Genomic DNA, 21,991 nt, shown 5'->3' with positions numbered 1-21,991 from the left:
AGCAGCATGGCTCAGCAGTCGGCACGGCGGAGGGAAGGGGTTGCAGGGCAATGCCTGCGCACGTCGGTGCGATTGACGCCCCAGTACCAGCTACCGCTCCTGGCGGGACGGTTCCAGCCGGCCAGACCCCACAGACCGGGGCAGAGCCGGCACGGCTCCTGCCAGGCTTCCCTCGGCGGTGACTTGCCCCCGCACCGTGGCGGCGTGATGGGATGCTCGCCCGCCGCCCCAGCCTCCCTCCCGCCTGGCCTGGAGGCCGCGGGCTGGATTTTGGCCAGGGGAAGCGGCAGCGTCCACGGGGAAGCTGCTCCTCGGGGTGGCCCGGTGGAGGCGGGGAGACCCGGGGGTCCCCCGGGGGTCCCCCGGGGGTCCCCCGGGCCCGGGCGAGGGGCTCCCGCGGGGGCCCGGCTGCCCTCCCTGAGGACTAGGGGCCCCGGGCCGCGCTCCCGCAGGGGCTCCCGGTGGCCCGGGCCCCGCCCCGCGGCTCCGCGGGCCCCGGCGATGGCGGCCGGCGGCGGCGCTGCGGCCCGGCGGCGGCGGCGGCCGCTCCCCGGGCGGTGGGCGGGCCCAGCCGCTCCCCGCCCCGCCAGCCGCCCGAGCGGAGCCGCCGCGGCCGGAGCCCGATGCCGGGAGCTGGGCGCTGAGGGCGGCCCCGAGATGGGGATTCTCAGCATCACGGACCAGGTACGGCCGCCGCGCCCGCCCGCCGCCCCCGCGCCGCGCCCGGCCGCGCCGCCACGCCGGCCCGGGGATGCGCGGCCTAGTGCGCGCCGCCGCCGCCTCCCGCCCGCCGCCGGGCCCGGCCCGGCCGCCGCCCCAGGCCGCGGCCCCCGGCCCGCCGCCGCGCGGGGCCGCCCGGCCCGCTCCCACCTGCCGCTCGGGCCCGCCGGGCCTCCCGCGCCGCCCCGCCGCAGCCCGGCCCGGCGCGGGGCTCGCCGCGCTCCGCTCCGCTCCGCTCCGCCCCGCTCCGCCCGCGGCCGCCGGGAGCCGGGCTCGGCCGCTGGGCCCGGCGCGGGCGGGACCCCCGGCCCGGTAAGGGCCGGACCCCGGGGACGGGAACCCCGCCCCGGGGAGCGCGGACCCCCGAGAGGGAATCCTCGCCCCGGGACGGGACCCCGGCCCGCCCCGGGGTGGCTGCGCCTCCCGCTGCTGCCCCTGTCGTGTCCCCAGCGGGTTTTGGGGGGGCCCTGGGGTATAGGGTGTCCCCAGCGCTGTTTTGGGGACGTTCCTGGGGTGCAGGGTGTCCCCAGCGGGTTTTGGGGACGTTCCTGGGGTGCAGGGTGTCCCCAGCGCTGTTTTGGGGACGTTCCTGGGGTGCAGGGTGTCCCCAGCGGGTTTTGGGGACTCTCCTGGGGTGCAGGGTGTCCCCAGCGCTGTTTTGGGGACTCTCCTGGGGTGCAGGGTGTCCCCAGCGGGTTTTGGGGACTCTCCTGGGGTGCAGGGTGTCCCCAGCGCTGTTTTGGGGACTCTCCTGGGGTGCAGGGTGTCCCCAGCGCTGTTTTGGGGACGTTCCTGGGGTGCAGGGTGTCCCCAGCGGGTTTTGGGGACTCTCCTGGGGTGCAGGGTGTCCCCAGCGCTGTTTTGGGGACTCTCCTGGGGTGCAGGGTGTCCCCAGCGCTGTTTTGGGGACTCTCCTGGGGTGCAGGGTGTCCCCAGCGCTGTTTTGGGGACGTTCCTGGGGTGCAGGGTGTCCCCAGCGCTGTTTTGGGGACTCTCCTGGGGTGCAGGGTGTCCCCAGCGCTGTTTTGGGGACGTTCCTGGGGTGCAGCGTGTCCCCAGCGGGTTTTGGGGGGGGCCTGGGGTGCAGGGTGTCCCCAGCGCTGTTTTGGGGACGTTCCTGGGGTGCAGGGTGTCCCCAGCGGGTTTTGGGGGGGGCCTGGGGTGCAGAGTGTCCCCAGTGCTGTTTTGGGGACTCTCCTGGGGTGCAGGGTGTCCCCAGCGCTGTTTTGGGGACGCTCCTGGGGTGCAGCGTGTCCCCAGCGCTGTTTTGGGGGGGCCTTGGGGTGCAGGGTGTCCCCAGCGCTGTTTTGGGGACGTTCCTGGGGTGCAGGGTGTCCCCAGCGCTGTTTTGGGGGACTCTCCTGGGGTGCAGGGTCTCCCCAGCGGGTTTTGGGGGGGGACCCTGGGGTGCAGGGTGTCCCCAGCGGGTTTTGGGGACTCTCCTGGGGTGCAGGGTGTCCCCAGCGCTGTTTTGGGGATGCTCCTGGGGTGCAGTGTGTCCCCAGTGCTGTTTTGGGGACGCTCCTGGGGTGCAGGGTGTCCCCAGCGCTGTTTTGGGGACTCTCCTGGGGTGCAGGGTGTCCCCAGCGCTGTTTTGGGGACTCTCCTGGGGTGCAGGGTGTCCCCAGTGCTGTTTTGGGGAGGGCCCTGGGGTGCAGGGTGTCCCCAGCGGGTTTTGGGGACTCTCCTGGGGTATAGGGTGTCCCCAGTGCTGTTTTGGGGACGCTCCTGGGGTGCAGGGTGTCCCCAGCAGGTTTTGGGGACTCTCCTGGGGTGCAGGGTGTCCCCAGTGCTGTTTTGGGGACGCTCCTGGGGTGCAGGGTGTCCCCAGCAGGTTTTGGGGACTCTCCTGGGGTGCAGGGTGTCCCCAGTGCTGTTTTGGGGACGCTCCTGGGGTGCAGGGTGTCCCCAGCGGGTTTTGGGGACTCTCCTGGGGTGCAGGGTGTCCCCAGCGCTGTTTTGGGGAGGCCTTGGGGTGCAGGGTGTCCCCCATACTGGGTTTCAGGGCAGCCCTCACCCAGCTCCTGGCCTGCCTGTCGTGGGGTCTCACCTGGGACCCCCTTTCCCTGAGCAGCCCCACCACCTTCCCCCGGCTGGGAGCTCCTGCCGCGGCACGGACGCTGCCGCTCGTGGCCCTGCTTCCTTGGGCTCCACGTCCGTACCCCCGTCACCAGAGCGGTGACCCCCGGCGTCGCCTCGGCTTGGACCTCCGCTCTTCCCCACACGTTTTACATAAACCGCCTTTATCCACCTCGATTCGAGGGGCTGCTGGCCCCTCGAAACCAAATATTTACACCTGCCTCTCGTCCCCCGCTCCTGTGGCATCGTTAATATAGCGAGTGTTTAAAGCCTGGCAGGGTGGATGAAGGAGGGGAGGGGTGAGGACGAGGGATTGATCTGTGATTTAAATAGAACTTTTTTTTTTTTGGTAACCAAAACATTTAGCTTTCCCTGTGAATGGTGGGTGGGTGTGTCAGACCCAGCACTGCTGCAAACCGCGCGCCACTGAAGACTGCTCAGGGCATAATTATCGTCTGCGATTCTTCCCCCCATTCCCCTTTTTTTTTTAAACCTTTTTTTTAATGTCTAACGAGTGATGCTGAGTCTGCTGCATTCCAGGGGAATGACTCACGCGTTCCCTCTGACCCGGGATGTGTTCCCCATGTTTAACTGCTTTTACTTTGATGGTGGGGTGAGCAGATGAGCGTGAGGTTGGTTGGGCAGTAGGGACGAGAGAGGATTGCCTTGAAAATGAAGCTCTGCTGTTCCTCCGAGAGGTCAAGATAAGCGGGGCTCGCCGGTTTTGACCGTTAGATCCAGCCTTAGGCGTGTGGGCAGAGCTGGAGGGGGTGTGCTGGGGCTGCCGCGGCTCGCTCGGGGTCGTAGCATCCTGGACTTGCCGTGCAAAAAGCAACAGCGGCTCAGCCGGCCGGAGCAGGGAAGCGTCAGGTTTGGAAGCGACCGCGGGGTGCAAGTGCTGAATGGACCCAGAGCACCACAGCCTCTGCCCCGAAGAACCTGCTGCATGAAAATGGCGGTTTTAGGCCTGTGAAACAAGAAATGGGGTGCAGGTTCTCCGGCGGTGCCTGGAGGTTGGGCAGCACCTAACCCACCGACCTGCCGTGCTGCACGAATGGCTCTGGCAGCTCAGGCCGCTGGTTCTGCAGCCCATGGCACCGGCTGGCTCTGTGACCTGGGCTAGGGCTCTGCTCCTGGTTTTTACCGGGGTCTACTAGGCAACTTCTTTGAGATGTGGGCAGCAGGAAACAGGAGGAGCTCCAGGCTGGGCTTTGCCAGGCTCTTTGCACCATCAGAGCCGGCGTAGCGTCGTAGGTGTTTCTCAAAGACGGGAGAGCAGCAGTAAGTACAAGGTCTTCTGCAGGAGAGCATGAGGCGTCACCTAGTTGTGCCTTGGGAAGCCTGATTCACCGTCTGCAAAGACCTGTCTTGTACCAGGAGGCTTCAGCCAGCTCGGAGGGAGGATTTTCTGGCTGTGGCTAAAGCTTTGGATAGCGGGAGCTGGGCCTGCCTTCCCGTGCTCAGGTGCTGCGCGTGGCGAGCCAAGCCATGCCATGGGCGCACTTCTGGAGGCTCTGCAGGTGGTCTGCCGGGGCTGTGATCAGCACTGCTCCTTGGACTCGGGAAGTGGGGAGGCTTTTCCGATGATTCCTTGGTCTGTTCACCAATGAACAACCAAGAAAAGTACCTTTGCTGGCTTGAAAATTGGTCCCTGGTGCTGGCTGAGCCACGGACGCGAGGAAGCTGTCAGGTGCTGCCGGTGGGCCAGGCTCTGGCAGCAGCAGGCATGGGGGGGCTCATTCGTGGAGCGAGGTCCCGCCTAAATCAGGCTGGTGTAAAGTCTCGGACATGCTGTGACGCTGCCGGTTCTCCTCCCTCTCACGTCCTCCACGTGGTGCCACCTTCACGACTTGCTTCTCTTTTCTTTTGTAGCCTCCTCTGGTCCAAGCCATCTTCAACCGTGATATAGAGGAGGTGCGGTCATTGCTGAATCAGAAGGAGAACATTAATGTATTGGTGAGTGCTGCCCGGCCGTGCTCGCTCCCCCCCTTCCTTCACCCAGCTCTCCCCCGTTTCCTTCCCTGCAGTGTGGTTCTTTAGCAGAGGAGAGGGCAGAGGCTCAGTGGGTGAGATGTGGGTGCCGTCAAGGGGGGGCTCTTTTCAACGAGGATGGTCAGAGTTGGGGTTTTGAAACAAAGATTTCTGGATTCTGCTCCCGGCTCGGCTGCCATTTGCTGCTCAGCTTTGTCCCGTTGCCTCGATCTTGCCGTCTGTAAAATGGGGCGCATGGAAGACCAGGACTCCCACCCCTCCCCAGGAGACAGCAAGAGCCCCATAAAGCTCTTGGCTGTGCAGAGCATTGCTGAGAGGCTTTGCGGTGTGTGGGAGGGCTTTTCACGGAAGCTCAGCTTTGCTGCCTTGCCAGTTTACCTTTTTCTCCTTTGGGATGGTGACCCAAAATAGTTTGGTGTGAACGCAGCAGGTCTGCCTTGTGATGAGCTTGTTCCCCGGGGGGGAAGGAGGATTTGAGCTGCTCAGCAAAGCCGGGTTCCCCTTACAAGTGTTAGGAGGGGTTTGCACTGCGCTCGTCTAAAGCCTGATGGGTGGAGGGTTTTGATGCTTGTTCCAGAGCAAGCGGGAAGGCCAGGAGAGGCGGCCGCCGTTTGGACGCATCCCTCCGGGTCCCGCGAGTGGCCAGGCTGGCTCCTGGTGGAGCAGCCCTTGGTAGCCCCAGTCTGGTGGTGACGAGTGTGGTCTGTCCTCACGTGGAGCGTGGGCACCGGGCTCCGGCGAGGAAAAGGCGTGAAACCTGCCTGCGAGGGTTCCCGTCTGACTTGTCAGCATGCCTTCCCTTGATCTGGTTTATGAGCTTCCCGCTAACAAATCAGCGGCAGATGTGCAGATAAGAGACGCAGCCTGCTGCGACGCAGGCTGGCAGGTTGGCCGGCACTGACTGCACCGGCCCAGGTCCGCCTGACATGGTGGCACAGTTGGACTGGTGCCGGGTCAGCAGTTACTGTGCTCTCAGCCCAAAAGCTGGGCTAAGTTGTGAGCTCTAGGCAAGAGCAGCCCGTCTGGTTCACTGTCTTGCTCTCCTCTGAGCTGTGGCATTAACTGGGGCTCCGGTCTGTGCCGCTCCCAGCTGTGCTGCAGGCAGCTGCCGGCTTTTTGGCACGCTCCTGTTTGTTTCGCTGAGCACTTGGTCAGGGCGGTCGCCCGACCCAGCCTGCGGAGCCGGGGCCGGTGCACACCCGATCCTCGTGGTGTTAAACCCTGAAGTCAAGGGCGGGTGCTGCGGACGCTGGCCGGCGTCCCGGGAAGGTGAGGGCGGCCTGGCACTGGTGCCCGTGTGCCAGCAGGACTAACGATTCGATCGTATCTTAGCTTATTAGACAGAGATAGCGTGGGGATTTTTTTCCATGACTGGTTCAGTTGGTGACCCAAGCAGCTCTTCGTCCTCTCTTGTCAGGAGAGAGGGTTGGGATTGTTTTGCTGAGCTCTTGCGCAGCTGCTGAAGGAATAAAACCACAATTGTTAACACTTAATTTCCTTTTTGTGTGCAGGTTTAGAAATGTTGTTGCTTGTTCAGTGACCTGCCAGCTGGGTTTCACTTTCACATCCTCCTGCCTGGTTGTGCCAGCACAAGTTGTTACCAAAAAAATAAAAACACCACCATTTTCCAAACAGTTTTTAACCTGCTGAAAAGCAATTACATTTTTTTCCCCCCAAACACAAAATCTGGGGCTTGAAACGAGTTGTGCTCCTCTCGCTTTCTACTTGTTTGCTTCCTGGCTTTAGTACGTGGCATGTTCCCTGAGGAAAGCTGCACCAAACGCCTGGAGGCAGAGGTTACCCAGGGCCCGGCCCTGAGTAAACAGAAGGGAAAGGTATTTTTTCTTCGGCTAATCCAATCTAAGATCAGAGAGGGGCTTCTGCACCTTCTTGGCCTTCAGCAGCCAGCAGGTCTGAGTCTGGTTTCAGAGCTGTCTGTAATTCTGAGTGGTTTTTGTTGGTGGTCGAGAGGATAAAAGTGTACAGAATGGGACAGCCTGTGCACTGTCAGAGCGCGGCCAGGCTTTCATCTCGGATCGCAGTGTGCTTTGCAGACGTTCATTAAGTCCAGTAGCACCGGAGCCAGGTCGGGTCAGTCTCCAGGGAGTTAGCAGGGGGATGAAATGAGTGGCCGGGGATCTCACGGTGTCCCTGTTTCGTGCTGGGCTTATGGCCCAGGTACCCTTTCCTCTGGCCACCAGCTACACCCCAGCACCCATGGAGCTCCGGAAGGACTGCGCACCCCTGCAGTGCCGCAGGATGGTCCTGGGTTTAAGCAGTTTTCTCCCTGTCCCATGTCTCGCGATGCTGCACACATTTATGGGGTGTTGGGGCAGACTGGAGTGGAGGGGGGATCTCCCTGCGCTCAAAGCTCACGGATGGTTTTTGTTTCTTACATTCGTGCTCAGGACCAAGAAAGACGAACACCGCTGCATGCTGCTGCCTACATAGGAGATGTTGCAATCCTCGAGCTCCTAATACTGTCAGGTAAGGGCCAAGACTCAGGGCACTTGGCTCGAGTGCTGGCGCTGCTTTTAAGGTGTCTTTCTGATCTCCTCTGGCCTTAGGGGTGCAGAGCAATAGTTTTTGGTCACCCTCCAAGCAACCGTGTGCTCATACTTAAGCCAGTGGGGTTGCAGCCAGGGGAAGATTAGGAAATGTTGCCATAATCCTAAGAGGTTTGTTCAGACAGAGAAGCGTCTTGGAACTGAAATAGCAGAGATGGAAACCAAGCCAGGAGGGGGATGTGTGCAAGGTGTTAGAAGGAAGTACTGGAGGAGGGTGCAGTGGGAATGCACGCCTCGGAGACTCCTTGAATGGCAGGATGCTCAGGGGAGCAGAGTTTCACTTGCTCATGAGGAGGGGTCAGCTAAAAAACAGGGGATTTTGCTCAGTTTTGGCTTGTGTTACCTGGCGTAAAGCTGCCCTTCGTTTCCCTCCAGAGACACTCAGCCCTGTGCTTGGGTCCTGTGCCCATGTGGTGTAGACAGGGGAATCTCCTTGTCCGCTGTGCACCAGCGCAGCGCCTCGGGGCACTGTGGGCTTCGCAGCTGCTTGCTGGTGGTATGGGGGAACCCCGAGGCTGGCATGATCCTACGTGACCCTGACATGGAGAGACTTGGGGAAATCCTTTGCTGAGGGCTTGTTAAACAGGATTGGGGATGTTCAGCTCTGTCTGCAGAGCACGGGATGCCCTTACGTGCCCCATGTTGATTTTTCATGCCTGTGTGTTGAGTTCTCAGCAGCAAAGAAAGGCAGGGGCTTCAGGGGTCATGGGGCCTAAGTGCCTAGCACAGATCTGGAGCTGGGATGGCAGTAATCTGTCATCTTTCCTTTCTAATAGGGAGATGCAGCTCACAGCGACCACAGCTCACAACATGAAATGCTGTTTTTTGACTCAGGTGGCCTTGTTTTAAACTAAGGAGCAGAACTGCTTGCTGGGTCTCTGTTGTGGTTTTTTGGCTCAGTGGGGAAGCTGGCACTCTGGGAGGTGTAGTCTCTTCGGTCTCTGCCTTGCTGTGTCCTTTGCAGTGCACCGGCACGGTCTCCCAAGGGGTGTAGCTTGTTCTTCTTGCGGTTCAGAGTCTGTCCTCACCTCAAGCTCAGTGCAAGGTCCCCTCTTGTAGCAGAACTGGCCCTCTTGCCCTCCCGTGCCTCAGAGGTGTCTGCAGACCTGCCCTGGGACTCTGGAGCGAGGGCAGCCGGTCACCTCTCTGTCCCCTGACCCCTTCTTTTGTTCTTCCTCAGGTGCTAATGTTAACGCAAAGGATACTGTTTGGCTCACTCCGTTACACCGCGCTGCGGCTTCTCGTAACGAGGTAGGTTCCCTCTGGCTCTGTCCGTTCCTTGCATGGGCATGGTGGGCACTGATGGGAGGGGGGGACCATGCTTCTCCTTCCCTTTTCCACCTTGCCCGGTTTTGGCTGAGATGGGTGTTCTCATTAGAGTGGAGACGGACAAACGCATAATTCAGAGGCTGAAAATGAGAGCTGGAAAAAAATCTCCTTGGTTCCCTTCCCTCCATCCTTCAGGAGTTAGCACGTGGGTTTTCCCCACAACATCCTCCTCCCCGCCTTTCCCCAGGGCTTTGTCTAATCCAGCTTTACATTTCTTTGAGGGATGATGGGGCTCTTACCCTTTCTCTCGGGATCTGATTCCAACGGATCTTGTTGGAAAGATTTCCCGACGTTTAGCTTTTGTGGGCTTACCTTCATCCCACTTAACTTTGTCCTGTTTTGAGTTACTGGAGAGCAAGAAACTCTGTGGTCATGTTGGTTGGAGCCAGGGGATCCGAAGCCCTGACTCTGACATGCAGGGCAAGTTACCACACATCAACTGGTTGCATGAATTCTCTTAATCGGCAGCAGACACAGGATGAAACACATTAGCATAAACCTCTACTGAAGGCATTTGCTGTGAACGTGTGTGGACAGTTACTGTGGGTCGCTAAAATACGGGAGCTCAGCAAGCCGAGACTGTTTTGCTGTCAGGTCTGAAGTGCTGCCTGTCTGTGAATTTGAGCACACTCATTTGCTTCTCTGCCTCGGCTCGGATGTGCTCGAGAGCCACCTCCCTTGCTCTGTCCTTCCCCAGGGTGCTTGGCACAGGGCTCTGCCAGTGCTGTGCACACCCAGCTCCTGAGAGGAGCCTTCCCGAAGTGCCTGTGTGCTTCACGGCTTTTCCAGCCTAGAGCCTGCTCTCTGGGATTGCTGGGCTGAGGTGCTGCCCGACCGTTTCATGTGCTTCTCCCAGCCGGGAGCGGTATCAGCTAGCCCTGGGAGAAAAGAGCAGAGCAGTGAGCCGTGGGGCTGGGATCGTGGGAAGCACTGCCCCAGCGCTGCGTGGAAGTGGGCAGCCTGTAAACCATAGCAAGGAAAGTGTGGGGTTGCAGCAAACAGCCTCTACCAGCAGAAGGGGGAAATAATTATCAAATGTAGGTCAGTGGGTCACATTTGTCATCCCCCGGGCACTTTGCACCTCATGAGTCATGGATGAACACTCACAGTTAAATTGAGTGGCTCGGAGGTATTTCTCCCATACCGGCACCCCTTTGCGGCTGCACTCAGGTGGGATGCGCCCGGCTCAGTCAGGTCCCACACACCGAACTCCAGCCTGGGAGGAGCTGGAGCAGCCCAGGTGAGGGCTGGAGGAGTCGTGTAGGGAAGATTCCTTCTCCCTGCTCATTCTTGGAACCTCTTTCACGTTGTCCTTACCTCTCTCACCCTTCCTCTGTGATAACATCCTGAAATGCAGCCATACGTGGGCTTCAAAATGTCATAGGCGACACGAAAGAAAACAAGTCCTTTCCTTTGCAGAGTAGGGAGAAGCCATCCTGAGTTTCAGCTGAGCCCCACAAGGGCAGGTCTGGCTCTCGGGGCTGTAGGCTGGTGTGGATCTGGGCAGCCCTATGTGTGTTGAAAGCATGAGGTAGTCCGAGCTGCAGCTTCCCCCACCTGGCTGGAGGGATTCTGTGGGCTCCAGCAGGTTGGGTTAGAGCTCTGCTTTCCTCTGCTCCTGCTAGAAGGCACTTCACCTCCTCCTGAAGCACTCGGCAGACGTCAATGCCCGCGACAAGTACTGGCAAACGCCTCTGCACGTCGCCGCTGCCAACCGGGCCACCAAGTGTGTGGAGGCCATCATCCCCCTGCTGAGCACTGTCAATGTCGCAGACCGCACGGGCCGCACGGCGCTGCACCACGCCGTGCACAGCGGCCACCTTGAGGTAGGCGAGGCGGGTTTGGGCGCAGGGGGGCCCGCGCATATCCCCCTTCCTGGGTCTGGGCTTTGCAGGTGGCGAAGGCACCTCTGCCTGCACAAGCGGGGAGGAACGGCAGCCTTACCTCTCACTGCTTCTCCCCATTTAGATGGTGAACCTGCTGTTGAACAAAGGGGCCAGCCTGAGTACTTGCGACAAGAAGGACCGCCAGCCCATCCACTGGGCAGCTTTCCTAGGTAGGTTTTCCCCATGGGCATCAGTCCTGTTTCTTCTCCCATGTTGCTTGCTGCCTATGGATTCCCCTTTCAGGGTGGTGGGGCTCCCCAGAGGCCTCTGTGCGCAGGTCTCTGTTTTCCGGGGTCCCCTGGCTCTTACCGCTGTCTCCCGGACAGGGCATTTGGAAGTTCTGAAGCTGCTGGTGGCCCGGGGAGCTGATGTGATGTGTAAGGACAAGAAGGGCTACACCCTGCTGCACACTGCGGCAGCCAGCGGCCAGATTGAAGTTGTGCGTCACCTGCTTAGGCTGGGAGTCGAGGTAAGACCCCCGCAGCTGCGAGCAGGGTGGGCTCGGGTGCAGGCCAGTCTGGAGACAGGAGTAGGAGAGGGTGCTGGGTGGTAGCAGGAGCCCTGGCTGGTTCTCAGCTGCCTTTTTTTCTTCCTGAATCCCCAAATCTTCTGGGGTTTGTTGCTTCCACAGATCGATGAACCAAATTCCTTCGGTAACACTGCACTTCACATTGCCTGTTACATGGGCCAAGATGCCGTGGCCAACGAGCTGGTCAATTACGGCGCCAACGTCAATCAGCCTAACGAGAAGGGCTTCACCCCTCTGCACTTTGCTGCCGTCTCCACAAATGGGGCCCTGTGCCTAGAGCTCCTTGTGAACAACGGGGCCGATGTCAACTTTCAGGTCTGACACCTGAGGGGTTGAGCTTGGGGATGGGGGGAGCCGGGACCCGCTGCCCAAGGGGAGGGCTCGGGGAGGGTGGTGGGAAGCCTGATGCAATGTCGCTTCTGCTCTCCACAGAGTAAGGAAGGGAAGAGCCCTTTGCACATGGCTGCCATTCACGGACGGTTCACGCGTTCGCAGATCCTCATTCAGAACGGTGAGTGGCTTCTTCCTCCGGCCTTTTCTTGTGCTTCTCAGCACCTGCCTCCAGGACTTCCCTGCCTGTTTGCTCAGAGGGTTTAGGAGCTTTACAATTATCACTCAAATTCACTCTGTGCTCTTGGGGCTGTTGCCGGTGTGCTGCTCGGGGGTAGCAGGGAGCATGCATGCTCTCAAGGGCAGCAAAGTGCAGACCAGGGAACTGAAATTCCAGCCAGGTCAGAGCTGCTGCGGCCAAAGAACATTCCCACTGCCACGTCCAACCTGAAAGACAATATTCTTGTAAGAGGGCTGCAGGCTTGGCAGACACCCCAGGGGTTCACCTCCGGGGCTGAACGCATCCCCTCCTGGGGCAAGGGGCAGAGATCTAATGCCCTGGCTTTGTAGGATACAAGTGGGCTCTCAGCTCAGAGAGCAGTTTATAGTTCTCCTTCTGCACAATGCTGAATGGACTCGAGTTATTAGCTGTGTCCCTGAGATGGGGACGCGGCCGTCGGAACAGCCTGGGCTTCTCGGGACTAGGACACAGAGGCTCACTGGCCAAGCACTTGGCTTTTCCTTTCTAGGCAGTGAGATTGACTGTGCTGACAAATACGGCAATACCCCCCTCCACGTTGCTGCTAGATATGGCCACGAGCTGCTAATTAGTACTTTGATGACGAATGGTGCTGACACTGCAAGGTAAGGAAGGACTCTTCCTCCCTTTCCCTGTCCTGGGCTGGAGGATGCAGAAATGATCCATCCTGACTCCCTTCTTCTCTCCTGGCAGGCGTGGGATCCACGACATGTTCCCTCTGCACTTAGCTGTTCTCTTTGGATTTTCAGACTGTTGTCGTAAGCTACTTTCCTCAGGTGAGTGGCTCGGACGCCCCTCCTGCGGTGGGGGCACCCAGGGGACCCTTGAGCTTCCCCCTGACTCCCTGCCCCTCCTGCCATCCAGGTCAGTTGTACAGTATCGTCTCCTCGCTGAGCAATGAGCACGTGCTGTCTGCAGGCTTCGATATCAACACGCCTGACAACCTCGGGAGGACTTGCCTCCACGCTGCTGCTTCTGGAGGGTGAGCTGTGCATGGGGCGCTGGTCCCACACTGCGTGCAGGAAGGTCTCTGGCTGCCCCCAGCCCAAACCATTACCCTCCTCTCCGCCTGTGAGCTACAGCACGGGTAGCCCAGTGCAGTGCTGGGGTTGGGAGTCGGACCCCTGGGTGCTGTTTCCGGCTCTGAGAGAGAGCGGAGACCTGTATTTAGAGCAGGAATGAAAATGGAAACCTTTTGGCCCTGCTCTGCCGCTGACTGACTCATCCTGGTCGCTCCCCTCCGTGGCTGTTTAGCCTTCTTTAAAATGGGGCTAAAATGCTTCCTTGGCTGCGGGTTCGTAAAGGGCTCACAAGCTGATACCTGAAAAGCAGCAGGGATTTAGCTGGCTGTGTAAATGCCTTGTATTGTTTGCCAGGGAGTTTGATTTCACGCGGTGTGTCGAGAGCGAATGCGGCTGCAGCGATAGAGGTGTAGAATCCCGTTGAGGACCTCGTTTCTGTTATGTCTGTTCAATACTTGAGAGCCAGACACGGAGCCGTCCTTCGGCATCGCAGCGCTGTTGCCCTGCCTGAGCGGCGGGAACAAAGCACTGACGCAGAAGCCAGAAATCCTAGATCTTTTTTGTAGCATAAAATCCAGTGCGTCAGCTGCACTAATGCCATGGCTAATGTCTCTCTATAATTGCCTGGTTGTTTGAGAGTTCCATGCAGTGCAGGATAGCGCTGGTGAGGCAGGAAGCATGAAGGGTTATTTCACTGGAGAGCAGGGAAGAGCTTTGCGTGTGCAGCATCCAGCCACGGCTGCCGCTCTTATGCTACCCAAAGATGACAAACTGAATTGAGCTTTGGCACGTCCGGGCCGTGCGGGTGAGAAGTGTAGCTGTCTTGTCTGCAACTAGGAGGAGTTTGCATTTCTGCTGTGGTCCCTTGTGATCTGTGTCTAACTCACGTCCCTACCTCCTGTAGGAACGTTGAATGTCTTAATTTGCTGTTGAGCAGCGGTGCTGACTTGAGGAGGAGAGATAAATTTGGAAGGTAAGTGTGCTGTGGGCCTTGCAAGGGAGCAAGGGTGATTCCTCCAGCCCTAGAACAGCTGGAGCGCACTGAGCCTGGGTTTGGGTTGGGACATTCCTAAGACTTTTGCTGCGTTTGGTGTCTAAAGCGCCTTCCTTCACCCCCTCGCACCCCAGGGGGTCCAGCTCTGGCTCTTCAGAAGGAGCTGCTGACCCAAACCCTTGAGCCAGAGCAGGGCGCAGCTCAGCAGCAGGGGGGTGGCTGGCTCCCTGGATCCTGCCTTGCTGCCAGGCGAGTTTCTCCATCTGTGTGCCAGGCCGTGCTGCTAAGCCCCCTTCTTCTTTTCCCCCTTCCCAGGACTCCACTGCACTACGCAGCTGCCAACGGCAGCTATCAGTGTACGGTGACACTGGTCACGGCAGGAGCCAGTATTAACGAGGCTGACTGTAAAGGCTGTACCCCCTTACACTATGCTGCTGCTTCGGACACGTACAGGAGGTGAGTGTCTCGGGGGCGCGCGCTCCTCGCTGCCGGGGCTGGAGACGATGGCACGCTGCTGGGCAGTGACGCTCTGCTGTTCCCTGGCCACCTCCCTGCAGCTGGTGCTCAGTGGTTTGTGAAGAGGGGAGTGCTTTGAGGAGCGTGGGTAGGAGGGGGTAATCAGCAAACTGATGCAGGTCTCTGACCTTCCAGAGCAGAGACTCATTCAGGAAACAGCCATGACACTGATGAGGAGCCACTGAAGGAGTCCAGGCTGAAGGAGGCATTCTTGTGAGTCCACACCGCAGCCCCATCTGGCAGCTGTTTGTTGTTTACCCCTTCCCCGGACCCCTGCATGCAGTCGCTAGAAATACCTTGCTTCTGCTTACGCTGCAGTGAGCAGTGATGCCTTGGAGGAAACATCTGCTGATTTGATTCTCGAGGCAAACCCGGCCATCGCTTCTTGGTCCTCACTTCCAGTGGGCTTTGCATGCACTCTGTGTCTTGAGGGGATTAGTACAGCATCTGCCATGGGATCAAAGCAGGGGGGGTTGCTGCAAAGCTCTGCCTCTCCAATCTCCCCTTTTTCTTGATCTCCCCTTTCTCTTGCTCATTGCAGTTGTTTAGAGTTCTTGCTGGATAATGGTGCTGACCCATCCCTCCGGGACAAGCAGGGATATACTGCTGTCCACTATGCAGCTGCGTACGGCAACAGGCAGAACCTCGAACTGGTGAGTGAGCCGGAGAAGACCCTCTGTGCTGCCAGGAGAGGGGGGGAAGTTCCCGCTAAGGAACGTGTCAAGCCCTATGGTGTCCAGGTGTGGCTAAAGGACTGTGTGTGTTGTAGGCACTATGGTGTCAGGGTGTGCCCAGGAGGAGGGGAGATGGGTTTGATTAAAAAGCACAGGGGCTCTTGGGGAGCTGTCGTGCTGGGAAATAACACGGAGGAAAGACCTGGGCCTGAGTGAGATGCCTGAGAGAAAGGAGCTTTGTTACCCAACACAGGCTGATGTATGGATGTCTTGCTTAAACCCCTGGCAATAGAGCAAGGTTGGGCTTGTAAAAGAAAGCCTGGAGACCTGTGCCAAGGAAGAGCTCTTACAGCACAGAAAATGCCTTGTAACTGTCTGAAATGCCTGCGTTGTCACAGGGTAAGCTTGCAGCCATGTGGGTATAGGGAATCCTATGAGTAGTGTCTATGCAGGGCCCAAAGCCAGGTTAAGGAAGGTCCCTTGCTGAAATTCAGATCATTCTGAAGCAGATGGGCAGGTTTTCTAACCCCTCTACAGCCTGCTGGTGGACAGGGTGTCTGTCAAAGCCTCCGTGAGTCCAGGATCAGTTATGGTTTTGTGTTGTTCCTGTTGCAGCTCCTGGAAATGTCTTTTAACTGCCTGGAGGATGTGGAAAGCACCATTCCAGTCAGCCCTTTGCACTTAGCTGTAAGTACGGCTGGCCCAGCCCCAGGGTTGTGGAGGGCACTTGGCTCCGTGCGGGGTTCATGCTGAGTCCTGGAGAGGTGCCCGTTCCCGGGCAGCACAGGCTGGGTCCCTGCAGCTGTCGGTGCTGAGCGGGGCAAAGGAGGAAAGGTGCCGGTGGCTGGGGAGCAGCTTTCCCTATAGGCCGTCGGTCAAAGTCCCTTTGATTTGTGTGTTAAACCCCTTGCTCTCCCCAGGGCTTTCTGGTTGCTGCTGTTCGGAGCCAGCTCCCTCGTCTAAGCGTGGTCAGGGGTGGGAATGGGCAAGGGCTTTGCATGGGACCGGGGTGCAAATGGGAGGCAACGGCCAGGCAGGAGCTCATCCAGCTGGAGGGACCCAGGGAGCAGGAATTGGTATGCTGGGGGGGTACTTCTGGGTGCAGCCTCCCCAGGCACCACTTTAACGTGGTCTGCTTTGTCCTCAGGCCTATAATGGTCACTGTGAAGCCCTAAAGACACTTGCCGAAACCCTCGTGAACCTCGACGTGCGGGACCACAAGGGGCGGACAGCGCTGTACCTCGCCACGGAGAGAGGCTCCACGGAGTGCGTGGAGGTGCTCACCAGCCACGGCGCGTCCGCTCTGGTGAAGGAGAGGAAGAGGAAGTGGACCCCTCTCCACGCTGCAGGTGGCGGAGGGCAGACGGGGCTGGGGGTGGTGGGGGAGCCTGTCCAGAGCCCTTCCAGCCATTGGTGCCACTGCTGCCGAGGAAGCCCATTCACCCGGCTGCTGTTCAGAGAGAGGGAAGGGGCTGTGGTTTAGGATGATGCTTAGAGGCAGGATGGGGCCAGTGCAGCTGTGATGTGCCAGCAGAAGCTGAGGGTCCAAGTGGCTCAGCAGCGGGTAGGAGAGAAGACGCCAGCAGCTTCTGCAGACACGTGTCTTCAGCTCAGCCTGTGCACGTGCTAATCAATCCTGTAGCCTAGCAACCACATAACGAATTTACTCAGCCACGTGTGCCTGGCTGCTGGGCACGAGCACCTTCCTTTGGTTTGCGGCAGTGGCTGGAAGGAGGGGACCCGTCTGTACATGTGTGTGACTCCTCCTTTCCTCCTGCGTTGTCTCCAGCTGCCAACGGGAACACTGATTCCCTGCACCTCCTGATAGACAGCGGCGAGCGGGCAGACATCACCGACGTCATGGACATCCACGGCCAGTGAGTTTGTCTGGATGTTTCTCTTGGGATCTGTGTGGCACAGGGTCAGGCCCCTTGCCGGGTGGCTGGGACAGGGGAGAGAGGGCAGTGCTGGAACGCAGCTGATTTCCAAGCCCACTCTCCTCCCCGCTGCCTCTGCCCCCCTGCAGAACCCCCCTGATGCTGGCGATCATGAATGGCCACGTCGACTGTGTCCACCTCCTGCTGGAGAAGGGATCCACAGCCGACGCAGCGGACAAGAGGGGAAGGACCGCCCTGCACCGAGGGGTGAGTGCATCCCTGGGACCGGGGCGGGCCTGGAGCCCTGCAGCTTCCGCTCGTCCTCCTGAGCCGAGGCTGCTTGGAGAACAAGCGGGTGGTTTCTTTGGTTGCAAGAGTCCTCCGTTGAAAGAGCCCATTTTCCCTTCCTGAGGTGCAGCATTTGAAAAGGAAGCTGTGGAAGAAGGGGGTAGTTCTGTTGTTAAATGATTGAAGGGTGAAATCTGACCTCCTGGTCCTCTTCCCTGGCCACAGGCTGTGACGGGCTGTGAGGACTGCCTGGCTGCTCTGCTGGACCACGATGCCTTCGTTCTGTGTCGGGATTTCAAAGGCCGGACCCCGATCCACTTTGCGTCGGCGTGCGGGCACTTAGAAATCCTGAGGACCCTGCTGCAGGCAGCCCTCTCTACTGACCCTCTGGACTCTGTGGTGGACTACAGCGGTTACTCACCGATGCACTGGGCTTCATACAGTGGTAAGGACCTGGGCTGGCCCCTGCCCACCTCTGCTCTGCTCTGGCTATTGGTGGGGAGAAGGGAGCCAGGAAGAGCCAGGTTATCCCTCTGTCCCGCACTGCTTTGGGAGCCGTCAGCCCAGCAGTGAGTTCAGCCTGCTGGAAAGGACGGCACAGATCTGGGAGGGAGGCAGGGAGTTTTTCTCTCCCTGCCAAGCTCCTTAAAAAAGGAATGAAATATGGAAACAGCTATTATAGAACAGCTGAGGCTGCTTCCTCCAGGACTGCTGGATTTATAGGATTACTTGGCCATCACCCTGCCTGCAGGGAGTGATGGGACTGATACGGCAACAGGAAGGGATGGCTCAGCGTTTCAAAGGGAAGCTAGCAATGTGGCTGTAAAGTCCTTCAGGAGATGGTGTGGAATTAGAAACCTCCTGAAGTGCTGCAGCTTTGCTGCCAGCGAGGAAACAAAACCTCTGCCTCTGTGCTAGGGAGCGGGTTGGTTTGGGCACTTTGGTGTCGCTGGTCCTGTGCAGCCTCTGGGGCCTCCGGCTCTTTGGATGTGGGGAGAGCCAGAGAGGCCTTCAGTCCCTTCTTGCTCTGTAACAGGTGAGGAACCGCAGTCTGGGTACTGATGTATTTCTGTCCCTCTCTCCTCACAGGGCATGAAGATTGTCTTGAATTGTTACTTGAACACAATCCGTTTGCATACTTAGAAGGAAACCCCTTTACTCCATTGCACTGTGCAGTGTAAGTGGCGACTGGGACCTGCCCTGGGTTCTTCCCAGCCGGTTGATGTGGGAGAGGGGATATGCAGTCTGAGTGGAGGAGCTCCAAACCCTGCCCTTCTTGCCAAGGGCTCTTTCCTGGGCAGCAGCAGCCCCTCAGGGTGGTACCACCTGCTCATCCCAGCTCCCTTGTGGCAGGGAGGCGGTTGCTGGACTGCTGGAGGTTCTCAGGGAGCTGTAAAGCAGCAGTCTCACGGGCTGCGCGCAGTGCAGCCAGGGCTGTCTTGTACCAGACTCCCATGCCAGCAGGCTTTCAGCACGAGGGAGCTAACAGAGCTGCCAAGGGCTGGTGGTTCAGCCCTTGCCGGCCCTCTCGGATGGCTCATCTCTGCTCTTTACTTATGGAGCATCTCAGGAAATCTCCAGGCTTCCCCTGAGGCTCTGGAGATGAGCTCGGGTGGGAGAAGGGCTCCACATTGTCCCAAGCCGCCTTCCTCAGAGGTGTCTGGGGCAGTGTGAGCATGATCCCTGGGGTCCCACTGGTCTCAGAGGGCTTTGGGGCTGATGGTGATTCCTGGGCTCTGCAGCTGGCCGAGGAAGGAGTGTGCTGTCCTGGGCTGCTGTGGAGGGATGAGGAAGGTGGAGGCATTGCCACGTTCTGCCTGGGGTGGGCCTGGTGCATCCTTGGGACCCGTAGCAGCAAAGGGATGGGCAAGGCTGTGGTCTGGCATGGTGCTGGGTTTCCTTGAATAATACCGAGGAGGGTAAAGGGGTGTTTTATCCTAAACAACTCCAGACCAGCTGCTGTTTGCATCCGAGCCCCAGGAATGCGCTGCTCACTCCCACTGCAGATGTGCTAATGCTGTTTAGTTTTGTTCTAACTTTCTTTCTCGTCCCCACCGCAGAATTAACAACCAGGACGGCACTGCTGAAATGCTGGTGGAAGCATTAGGTGCCAAGATTGTTAATAGCAGAGATGCCAAAGGAAGGTGAGCGCAGACCTGCCCCTCTCTTGTCACCCACTCCCTGGTGCTGCTGGGTGGTGGCTGTGACTCCCGCAGTGATTTCCACATGACTTCCCATGGCACAGAGGGACTCTGACATCCCCAAAGATGTCTGTAGGCCTGGGCAGTCTTGCTGGGGTGGATGCTGTGCCCTCCTCTTTACCCGCTCTCTTGTCTCCCCAGGACACCCCTTCACGCTGCTGCCTTTGCAGACAACATCCATGGTTTACAGCTGCTTCTGCGCCACCAAGCCGAGGTGGACATGACTGACAAGCTGGGGAGGACTCCCCTCATGATGGCTTCTGAGAACGGGCACACTGCAGCAGTCGGTACGTGACTGGCAGCCGCTTTCCCCAGGATGGGGTGCGAACCTCCCTGTGCGTCCTCCGTCACCGGGTCCCATGGGAGCCGGGCAGTCCCTCTCCTCGTAGGCACGCTGGGACAGCTGCCCCACTCCTGCCCCCTCAGCACGTGGCCACTGCCCCACATTGGCGGGCTCTGTGCTGCTGCTTCTCAACAGCAGCTGTCCCTCCCATTTCAGAGTTCCTGCTGTACCAAGCAAAAGCAAATATAACTGTGCTGGATGTCAACAAGAACACAGCTCTTCACCTGGCCTGCAGCAAGGTAGGGAGATGGCCGCTCACAGCCGTGATTGTAGTCACCGTCACCTTCAGCCTTGCCACCTTAATGGGGGGGGTTGTCCGCCTACTCCTGCCCCACCAGAGCAGAGTCGAGGACCCTGGGCTTGCTCTGCCTGCCTGCTTACCTGTCTTGACCTGTACAGACGCTCCTGATTCAGTTTTGAGCAGCTTAGGTTGTAGCACAGACCCGACTGTATTTTTCCTGGGGACCCCCTCTCTGAGCTCGGTGTGCTTCCTGGGGTGTGGTGGGAGCAGGAGGCTTGTGATCAGCACGTCCATGCAAAGAAGGAGATGCTGCAGAGGAGATGGAGGGGACAGCAGCCAAAGTGGTGAACTGTTGTAGAAGGTCGGGTTTAGGGAACGTTTCCGTATCCCAGGGAATCACGTTCCCCTCGGACAGCACCAGGTCCCCTCCACTGCCCCTGCCTTCCTGCTCGTGCAATATAAACAGTCTGGTCTCCTTTCCAGGGTCATGAAAAGTGTGCCTTGTTGATCCTGGGGGAAACCCAAGACCTTGGCCTTATCAATGCAAGTAACAGTGCTCTGCAAATGTGAGTATTTGGACAGCTGGCGCCAGTGGGGAAAAACAGGGCTTTGCTGGGTGGGGGTGATGCATCGGCGAAAGGGCGGTGGCGGGAGCTCTGCTCCTGCTTGTTGTGCGCAGCGAGCGTGCAAGCAGGTAAGCTCAGGGGCAGCCAAGCGTCTGCCCTCAAAGCCGCTCGCAGGGGCTCCTGGTTTTAGCACGAGGTGTTAAGGGCAGGTGGCTCCGCTGCCGGGTTAACGCTGCCTTTCCCTCTCCCCCCAGGCCGCTCCACATCGCAGCTCGGAACGGGCTGGCCTCCGTCGTCCAGGCCCTGCTCAGCAGAGGTGCCACTGTGCTGGCTGTGGATGAAGAAGGTGCGTGTTCCTCGTGGGTGCCCGGGGGGGTTCAGCGTGGTGTCCCTGGGGGACGGGGGCTGCCTGGGGAAGCACTCAGCCAGGATCGAAAGGATTTCCGCATCCTTTCCGTGGCTGAGCAGCACATTCTCAGCCCATGGCATCGCAGGAACAGCCTGGGTGAGGACATCAGCACCCTGTGATCCCCTGTAAAAGCATTTCCAGGTCCCACAGGTGTTTGAAATATGTCTTTTACCCCCCATGCATCTTCTGGCGGCTGTCTGGCTCTCCTGCCAGGCACAAAACCAGCCCAGCTTGAGCCAGCAATAAGCTGTTGACTCACTTGCAAGTTGGCAGAAACTGGTTGTGGCCAGAAGCTTTTTCTCCCAGCAGAGATCTTGCTCTGCTGGAGTAGCTTTAAGTTGTGAAAAATATCATTGCGTCTGCCGTGCTGCCAGGGCTTCTGAGGCTTTTTATTCGTCTCCTGCTGATCCTGGCACACTTCAAAGCGATTGCTGCAATCGCAGGGATTGCTGGTGCCCAGAAGCAGGGTCTTTTGAGATAAAGACAAATAGATGTCCTGCCCCCAAAACGCAGGGGGGAAAACTGCCCCAGTCGACGCGTTCTCCGGGGAGGGCACCTGTCTGGGGCAGTTCTTCACCCCCGGCTTTGTTCTAGGTCATACCCCAGCCTTGGCATGCGCCCCCAACAAGGACGTTGCCGACTGCCTGGCACTTATCCTCTCCACCATGAAGCCTTTCCCACCTAAAGACGCCATCAGCTCTTTCAGCTTCAACCTCCTCAAGAACTGCGGCATTGCAGCCAAAACCGCCGCCTGCGGGGCCCTGCCCAACGGCAGCACCTGCCCATACAGCAAGGACCGGCACAACGCCATCGGCTTGGACGGCTGTTACTCGGAGTAGCTTAAACTATGGGTGACCTAATATCTTATTATATTTATTTAGAAATTCTATAAATATAGGGCACTTTAAAGGAGAACAAGACTGGGCAGGCCTTCTGGCGTGGCCGGATAGGACAAGAGTTCAGAGCTTCCTCTTCTCGCTGGATTGCCAGCACGGTGCCAAAGCTGTTCATTGGTTTAACGAGCAGCTGGCAGTGCCGTTCCCATCCTGGGCCCTTTCTCAATCCTCTGCCCATCAGGGTGTGCTCGCACCCCTGCGACGGCAGGGCCGGAGATGGATGCTGCGGGATTAGGGCTTCGTCCAGCCGAGACGAGGCAGGTGCCACATCCG

At 58.9% G+C, this 21,991-nt stretch overlaps 1 protein-coding gene across 1 annotated transcript; it reads left to right on the top strand.

The window, feature by feature from the left end:
- Positions 1-657: 657 nt before the first annotated feature.
- ANKRD52 (ankyrin repeat domain 52) lies at positions 658-21,684 on the top strand. The gene is made up of 28 exons (XM_059832736.1): positions 658-684; positions 4,672-4,755; positions 7,200-7,278; positions 8,539-8,609; positions 10,313-10,513; positions 10,656-10,743; positions 10,900-11,042; positions 11,205-11,417; positions 11,535-11,613; positions 12,182-12,296; positions 12,385-12,467; positions 12,556-12,673; positions 13,618-13,686; positions 14,023-14,163; positions 14,359-14,436; positions 14,765-14,876; positions 15,513-15,584; positions 16,045-16,246; positions 16,687-16,774; positions 16,924-17,041; positions 17,288-17,507; positions 18,152-18,239; positions 19,123-19,206; positions 19,405-19,550; positions 19,763-19,845; positions 20,331-20,413; positions 20,668-20,759; positions 21,417-21,684. The coding sequence occupies exons 1-28, from the start codon at positions 658-660 to the stop codon at positions 21,659-21,661; spliced, it is 3,222 nt and encodes a 1,073-aa protein (XP_059688719.1). The 3' UTR covers positions 21,662-21,684.
- Positions 21,685-21,991: the final 307 nt, after the last annotated feature.

The sequence above is a fragment of the Gavia stellata genome, chromosome 36 (assembly GCF_030936135.1).
Source record: "Gavia stellata isolate bGavSte3 chromosome 36, bGavSte3.hap2, whole genome shotgun sequence".
In the NCBI taxonomy this organism is placed as follows: domain Eukaryota; kingdom Metazoa; phylum Chordata; class Aves; order Gaviiformes; family Gaviidae; genus Gavia; species Gavia stellata.
This window is presented reverse-complemented; position numbering and strand designations above follow the sequence as displayed.